Source organism: Centrocercus urophasianus, unplaced genomic scaffold, assembly GCF_019232065.1.
Source record: "Centrocercus urophasianus isolate 14NV4802_14NV808 unplaced genomic scaffold, USGS_Curo_1.0 seq_55, whole genome shotgun sequence".
In the NCBI taxonomy this organism is placed as follows: domain Eukaryota; kingdom Metazoa; phylum Chordata; class Aves; order Galliformes; family Phasianidae; genus Centrocercus; species Centrocercus urophasianus.
The window spans coordinates 1,137,913-1,146,431 of record NW_024885144.1 but is presented as its reverse complement, the minus strand read 5'-3'; the positions used below and the strand labels follow the sequence as shown (position 1 = coordinate 1,146,431).

General features: G+C 56.1%; 1 protein-coding gene across 1 annotated transcript in view; it reads left to right on the top strand.

The window, feature by feature from the left end:
• The first annotated feature begins 4,330 nt into the window (after positions 1–4,330).
• Positions 4,331–8,519, top strand: part of SAPCD2 (suppressor APC domain containing 2) — a 13,250-nt gene continuing 9,061 nt past the window's right edge. The window contains 2 exon segments of the mRNA XM_042835826.1: positions 4,331–4,382; positions 4,385–5,059. Of these exon segments, the coding sequence (XP_042691760.1) occupies positions 4,331–4,382; positions 4,385–5,059 (727 nt within the window).

Genomic DNA, 8,519 nt, shown 5'->3' with positions numbered 1-8,519 from the left:
GCTCAGGTGGCCTTTGGTAGATCTGGCCGCCAGCTATCCTGTATTGGTTCAGTCCCTGATTTTCACCCATGGGCTCTCAATCTGATTGTGGAAGTTTCTGAGAAGCAGCTTTTCGCACTCCACCTGCCTCTTTAACATAAAGGGCAACTGCTCTGCCCCTCCTGCCCTGCCTCTTTCCAGTGGGACTCGGAGCAGCACTTGCTGCACAGGTGTGAAGGAATGCAGCATGCTTCTCTGCTATCTTGCTCTCCCAGAGCAGGTTTGTCCTCCTGCAGGGTGTCCTCCCTGACTCCACAATCCATTGCACTCGTGTGAGTAGAAATTGTCCTCTGTAAAGTGAAAAAAATAGGATCTCAGGTTGGATCGGGCATATCAGACAGAACGACCTGAGAAAGCAGGATGTGGGTAAGTGTGGGACAGACAAAATGCAAACGTGTGTGAAATGGGTAAAACATCATCAGAAAGCTCCAGAACCTCTAAAGAACAGAGAAGGCAAACATTGCTCTGTGTGGTGCCAGCAGTGGGCTGGGGCAGGATATCTCAGGATATCTTACCTGGGAGATGACAGAGCTCCTTCGTTTTAGAACTCTGCTTCAGTAGGTAAGAATCCACTGATGTGTGCTGCAGAGAAAAGTAATGTTACAGTTGTCCCCTGAGCAAAACAAGGGGCAAGGCAGCTGATATCTGCAGCATGACTTGCTACACAATGCCCTCAGCTGCTTCTCTGCCTGCTAAACGGAATGGCTGCCATTTGCTGAAGTGTAGCAGTGCCAGGTAACAGCCTGGTTAGCCTGGCGCCTGTCTCCATGTCCACACTCCAACATGACACCACCTGGGGACACGGTCCCGGCTCATGCCCCGATTCCCAACCCAAAAAAGTGCCTGTTCTGCTGACCTAGGCGTGCTGCAGATGAGGATACAGATCCCTCTGCCCCTCAGACACCCACCCCAGCCCCCACCCAGCCCCTCTCAGCCCTTGTGACAGCCGGTAGGCGCCAGCCTGCCACCGGACTTCCTGTTCAGAGGGAAAAACGGTAGGATGGAAAGAAAAGCAGCGTTATGGGAAGTGCCTGCCCTCCTCCTAAGCAAACAGAGAATGTCCTCGAGAGGCCCAGCATGCAGCAAGGTGGAGCAGGATGGCATCTGAAAGCTGAGGAGAGCAAACAAGGCAGCCCTCCCACAAGAAACGGTCTGCTGGCCGCACAGCTCCTGCATTTCTGAGCTCCTGGGGTGCTGGACTGACAGCCTAGGAAACACTGGGAGCTATTCCCTGCAGCTTCAGGGCCGGGGGAAGGTGTTAACACAAACCGTGCTTCATACTTCAGCGACAGAGAGACCCAGAGCCAGACTGCTGTTAGCGCGGCTCCTGGTGCGGTTTTCACCAACCTGCAGTTCCAGGGCATTTTTTGGATGTGGCAGTGCTGGAGCTGGCAGCTCCCCCCACCAGACGGTGCTTTCCAGTACCTTGAAGGGAGGAGAACCGAGTAACTAAGTTGTTCATACTAAAACTTCAATAAAAAATAGAAGAAAGATATCTCTGTCAGTGAAAAGAAACTTGGCTGGCCCTAAAATAAACTATTTGCTGAGAGAAGGGGGGGGAAAAACACCAAACTAACCAAACAGACATAGAGCATACAAAGTCCTTTCTAAGAATTTTCCAAATCTGCTTCTCTTTGTTCACCCTGCCACTGTGAGGAGGAAAACAGGAACATTCCGCGAGTCTCCTGAGGCAACCTTGATATAGAAAACATAGCAAGGCTGCAGTGAGCGTTCAGGTCTCAGCTTCCTGTTGCCAGAGCAGAAATTTCCACATGGAGGAGAGAGAATTTCCCCTGTACCCCAAGATACATTCAGTATCAAGAATATTTTCTGGTATTTTCCTGCTAAGACCTGGCAGGCAGAGAAATTGGACAGGAATCATTAAGGTAATTCAAAATTCAAAATGCCACAGTTTGAGTCAGTTTGAAATACCTCGACTTTGTTGCAAAGTGTGAGGCTTAAAGCCCTGTGGAGGCACACAGCCTCACCTCCTGCTGTTAGCAGAGCTGGGCAGTGTGACCTTCAATGATGCACCAGAGACTTCTGCCTGTATTCATGCTCCACAGCAGTGAATGGTTTCGGTCCAACATGGCCAAGCCAGGCAGAGATTGCAAAACAAGCAAGCAGGCACAAAAAATTGATGAAAAGAAATGGTTTAAAGAAGATCTGGCTGTGAACAGCCTGGCTGTGGTGTGGAGAGCAGAGCCAGCAAGCTGCTGGTAGGGAAAGGACTGGCAATGGTCTGCAGAGGCTGTGGTGGTTCACCTGGCAGCCTCACAGGGCCGGGAAACTCCATCCAGAAGAGGAGTGGCAAGAATAGACTGAGAAGCCAGCAGGACACAGCTGCTGAAGGTAGCAGACATGTCTGCCCTCAGCAGGGAAGCTGGCAGCAATGGGAGAACAGCAAAGGCCACCTTGACAGAAAACCACAAGGGCCCAATCTCTACCCCTTCTTCCTTTCAAACAAACTCGGAGCCACCCTGACAGATGGCACAGGAGGTGTCTGCCCCACAAGCAGCCTCACAACATGAGCACCTGCTAATGTCACTGATCGCCTTTTCTGGATACAGACTGAATAAGTGCTCTTTGGATTCTCCCAGGTACTGATGCCCCTCTTGCTCCTGACAGCGCTCTGCTGTCTTGTGCTGCCAGCAAAACAGCACCCAGTCATGTTCCTGTGCCCACGTGAGCCATCCCTGTGCTGCAGGGCACTCACTGTGACTCTCAGCAGCACGAACATTGGATGAGGACGGGGTCCCTGCAGGTGTCCCCCTGAGGCTGCCAGGGTGCCCCAGGTAGCACTGTGCCTATGGAGGGGGAACAGAGGCAGTGGTGCTCCAACTGTGCTTTGCTGCAGTGCATTGCCTGACAGAGGGATCTTGAAGAGAAGGGCAACGTGTTTTATTAGGGCTAACATGCAGATGTAACTTACTAAATTTCAGGTTGCATTGCAGAAACTCTCTTCACATTGCTGATTCATACTAAAAAGAAAAGATCCAGATGTTTTTTCTTCCACATTTCTCAAACCAGCACCTTTCTCCACCTTTCTCCATAGCTGTGGTAGCTTTGGGCTCCTCATCTCTCAGCAAGGTTCTGCTGGATGGCGGTCAGTGCTGCTGCATTGCCCACGGCCCCTGGGGCACACACTCAGTTCCTGCTGCAAGCACTGTGCCCCTGGGGCATGAGGCAAGTCAAGCACATGGCACCTCTCTGCAAAAAGCAGTACTTCTCACTCCTTTGGGGATGCTGCCAAGCTGAGAAACATGGAGTGGAACACGACTTCTCACCTGCTTTTGCAAAGCTAACAGCGAGAGTCATCTCACATGCTGGACATTTTGTGCCTGTTCACTAACCTGATTTGCTCTGGACTGGCTGGAAATGCAAGGTCTTCAGGTCTCCCTGCTTCTAAAGAGACACCTTTCACTTCCCACAAGGTTACAGTGTCTTTGATGTGGAAGAGGCAGACACTGCAGGCAGGGAGCTGAGAAAACCTCCCAGCTAAGGCTGTGCATCCCTCCACCTGTTCAGACGGGTGGGCATCTCAGCTCCAGAACAGTGCAAGGCCCAGCAGGCACACAGCTCTGCCAGTCAGAATCTGTCACTGTAAGAAGCAGAAAAAAAATGGAGATTGAGCACAGGTAGCAGAGTCCTAGTTCTGCTGGGCAATAAGCAGATTTACAGCAACAGAAGCAGCAGGTGAAGGCCTGTGCTGTGAGAAAAGAGGATTTGTGCCTGTTAAAATAATAGCACTGCTCAAGCCAGCGTTGCTTTTTATGGGACTCCCTCCTGCTGGGGATGGCTGCAGGCAGAGGTCACCAAACCGTTCCTTAGGGCCCTTACACCACACAGCATGGAGTCAGCAGCCATGGGATGGGGTGGGAGCAGGAAGGGGGAGCCCCATGGGGGGGCGGCCCCCAGGGCGTGGAAAAGCAGGCGAGGACTTCGAGACACCCTGAAGAGGGCTATGAAGATGGGGAAGGGTCTGAGGGCGCTGTGTGAGAGACGGCTGCGGTCCCTCGGTTTGTACGGCCCAGAGGAGGCTGAGGGAAGCCCTCCCGTCGGCCTGCCCTCCTCACGGCCCTCAGCTCCTCACAGGGAGGGGCAGCGCCAATCTCTGCTCCTTGGTGACAGCGACACGGCCCGAAGGAACGGCACGGAGCTGCCGGGGGAGGCTGGGAAACGGCTGCCCCCCATAGGGCTGGGCACGGCACAGCTCCCAGGGCCGTAGGGCTGCGTGGTGCCGCGCGGGGCCGGGTTAGGCTCGGCGATCCCTCCCAGCTCGGGGCAGCCGATGGCGCGCCGACCCCGCGGACACCGCGGAGAGCGGGCAGGGGCGGGGCCGGCGCGGGCCGCCTCGTGCCGCGCGGAAACTCAAACCGGCGGCCGCCCCCGCAGCCAATGGACCCGCAGCGCCGCCCGCCGCCAGCCAATGGGAGCGCGCCGCCGGGGAGGGGCGGGGTGGCGCGGCGCTGCCGGGCGGCGGCAACTCGCGGGGCCGCGGCGGCGGCTGCGATGGCCCCAGAGCGCGGCTCCCGTCCGTCCCCTGCCGGGCCGCCCCCCGCCGGTACCGAAGGGCTGCCCAGGGCCTTCCTGCAGAGCCTGCGCACTCTCTTCGACATCCTGGACGACCGGCGGCGGGGATACGTGCACCTCCGAGAGATCGAGTCCCGCTGGCAGGGCGCGGAGGCCCGCGAGCTGCCCTCCGGCGTGCTGGACGGGCTGCGGCGGGCGGCGCCGCCCAGCGGGTATCTCACTTTCGAGCGCTTCGTCCTGGGGCTGCGAGCCGCGCTGCCCGGCGCCGACGGCGGAGTCCCAGGTAAAGGCAGAGCACCGGGGCGCGGGGAGCCGCGGGACAAGGAGCGGGACAAGGAACGGGACAAGGAGCGCGGCCGCGGCCCCGCCGTCAGCGCCTCGCGGAGCCTGGAGAAGCTGCCGAGCCCGCACGGCAACGAGGAGCGGCGCGGGCAGAGCGGCGGACACCGCGAGCCGGAGCCGGGCCAGGGGCAGCCGCGCGGCCGAGGTGAGCGGGGCGGGGAGGGGCGGACGGACCGCCGGTCGGGCCGCCGGAGCGGGGGGGGGGGCGGGTGGGCGGCCCGGTTCCCAGGCGGCACCGACCTGTTCTTCCTTTGGCATTTAAAACAACGGCAAATTCTTCCCCCGGGCCTGGTGTGGAACTCTGAGGAGTCGCCGTTGCTTTTTATTTTGGCTTCCGTGGGCTTTGTTTCAAGCTCCAGATAAACCGGAATGGAGATCACGCTGTTTGCAAATCCTGCTCTTTTCCCAGGCTCGTTCTTCCCCTTGCATTTCTCGTCGTGTGGGTGCTTGTCTGTTTATAGTGGTGACAAGAAGAATTAAGGGCTTTGCAGTAACATGTCCGGAGTTGTCCTCTGGCACCGAGTCTGTAGGTGACCTCCCCGTGGGGTGGATCTGATCCTCAGCAGGAGCTGCTGGGCGCTGCGATGGAGAAGTGAGCTGCTGCCGGCCCGGTGCTGCAGTCAGTGCCAGAGCCCAGCAGCACTCAGTGCTGCCCCCGAGCCCTTCCCCACGATCCGCTGTGCCAGTCTGCTCCTGCTGTGGCTCACAGAGCTGTCAGCAGGCTGTGCCGTCCGTCCTGTGTGGCTGCAGGCTGGCATAGAACCCACCACAGGGCATCCACCTCCTTCCTTGCCTTAGCACAGTGGTTGGGAGGCTCTGGTGAGCCGTCCAGCCAGCTGGATGGCTGGCTATGCGTGTTCCTTGATAGCTCGACAGTGGTTCATTTTGACAGACCAGTGGGATTTTGGGGCTGACGAAGTCAGGGGAGGGTGAGCACTGCGCCCAGCACTGCCCCCTTCCACTGGGAAGACTCCTTCACTGACCTCTTGACTTGCTGCCAGTATGAAGGAAAAGCCGTAAGGAATACAGGAACTCCTGGCTGCCCCTGTGCAGTGCTTTGAGATCTCCTGACACAGAATTCTGTGTGAGAACTTGGTGTTTTGCTATTTCAACACTTGAGCACAATGCCTGCCTTTACCTCAGAAAGGTGCCCGAGCTGGTTTGCCTTCCCTTCCCCACCCTTTCCTTCCCAGTCCCTTCTGCAGGGTGGAGAAGAAATGTTAAATATCCCAAAGGTTCTCTGCTTTCCATTTTGCCTCCAGGTGAATCACAGGAGCTTCTCCCAGGGGAATGTTATTAAGCAGGCTGAGTTTTTTTGTTGGGATTTTTGTATTATTATTTATTTTATTTCATTATATTTTTTTAGCATTAAGAGCCTAAATCTGGAAAAACCTGGGGGGAGAAGTAAAATCCTCCTTGATTAAATAATCATCATATTGAAAGCTCTCCACTAGCTGAGACAGAGCAGATGAGTACTGCAGAGCGTAACTTTCTCGTTCCTGAGGATCACTGCATTGTAGGCAGATGTTCTGTTGATGTCCTGAGGCTGCAGGTCGCAGCCCTTGCTGCCAGCTTCCCTAAAATCAGGGCAGCTTTCTCGCAACAGGCCTGAATTCCAGGTTGATTCAGCAGCTCATTGACAGTTATAACTCAGTTATTTTCTCTCTTTTAGTTCCCAATCCCACGTGCCTGCTCAGTGATGCTTTGTACCACTGAGGGCTTTCCTAGCATGAGGAGCTTTGGATGCTCCTTCCAGCTGGCTGGCAGGAAGTCAGGCCTCAGCACAGCAAGACCCGGCTCTCAGCTGACTGTGGAGAGGTGTGCCTGATGCTGTTGGTCAGGAGCTGCTGGGGGTCCAGTAAAATTCAGCTCGGTTAGATTGCAGCGTTTGGGCTCGAGGCTGTTCCAAGGCTCTGGCTGCATGGTGTGGCTCTTGGGAGAACTGTGTCCAAGAGCGGGGAGGTGGTGATCAGTGCTTGTAGTCATCAAAGACTTTGAGGGAGTTCTCCCTGTCTGTGCTTCTGGGAGAGGGGGCTTTTTGCAGGTGCTGCCCACCTCTGCTTCCTGACCCGGGTCACAGCCATAGCGTGGGTGCAGCCACAGCACCTGGGAGCCCCCAGCATCTGCTGGGGCAAGGAAGGAAAATGAGGCTGAAAGCAGAGGAGTCACTGTGACAGCTTCCCGCTGCTGGCTCTTAGCTTGCCTCTCGCAGCAGTGTCCAAGCGTCTCAGTGTTTGGGGTCTTTACCCCCATGGTTTCCAATGGAAAGCTTTTGTCCCTTCTGGGAGCGGGGGAAATGAAGATGCTGGACGGTCAGTGCTGTGTCTAGGGTGATGCCCCTGGACACTGCCTGCTCTCTGCACAGCCAGGGTGGCCTGGCTCTAGCAGCTGCCTGGCGCCAGCAGGAAGGAGCAGGATGGTTTTGTAGGCAGCACTTGTTGCCCAGGCTGCTGCCAAGTGTGCAGAACGGCTGCCAGGTGTCTGCAGAGTCGCTGTCTGCTGAGGGCTGAGTGTGTGCCCAGCAGGGGTCCCCGCTGGGAGGTGGCCCTGTGCCCAAGAGGAGCCGATCCCAGGTTGTTGGGGTTCAGTTTTACCACTGCATTGATAACTCAGGTGTGCGGAGCTCCGCTCTTTGACCAGGGAACACCTTATCAGAGGTTCACTCCAAATCTGGGCTCTGTACTTTTATCATAGGCTCAATAGTGGTGCTTCAGCAAACAACAAAAAGTTTTAACGTATTTTTTCCATCCTGCAGCTCTTCCCACAGGTTTCTTCCTGGCTTTGCTTTGGCATTCTGCTTATTGAAGTGACTTGGTTTTGAGACTATCCTTCCACTTCCCACTCAGGTTGTGCTGCAGGTTTGGGAGAACATGTGCTCAGTTGTGCCAGTTGTGCTGGCTTAACTGTTCCAGGTAGATATGGGTGTCTGAAACCAAAGGCATCTGGCAAACGAGATAAGTGAGTAATATCAGACTTTATGTTAGGTGAAATGCCAGTGACCTGTCTGTGCTGGAGCCCTTGATGGCAAGAGAAGTGGGATGCTGTGGTGTACCAGCAGCAGGACTTCTTGTGTGTCACTCTGGTACCTTTCCAAGGTAGCACAGTAATGGTGTAAGTGAGGTGAGCGTGCAGCTGCACAGCTGCTGGGGTGTTGCTGGCTGCTGCTGTGTGCCCACTTCTACTCCTGTTGCTGAACTGATAGATGCTAGCAGCACAGACAGCCCCACAGTTGTGCAGGTCTCCTATCTTGCTGCCTCTCAGCTCCCTCCTGTGAGCTGGGCTCATCTTCCAGGTGAGAGGTGACTCCTGCAGCCTCAGCTCGCTTCTCCTGCCCCATATCCTGCACCCTTTGCATCTGTGTGCCCTGCTGAGAGCCGGACAGACCTCACACCCTGCTCAGTGCTTCTGTCACTCCTGCCTGCCCACACTGCAGAGCACACTGCACACTGCACTGCACACAGAGCCAGTGCCTGGCTGGTCAGAGGAGAGGATTGCAGTGAGTGGGGGTGCCTGGGGGGTATGTGGGCAGCAGTCCCAGGGAGATGTGTCCTGCAGCTGCCTCGCCACAAGCTTTCCCTCGCCACAAGCTTTCCCTCGCCACAAGC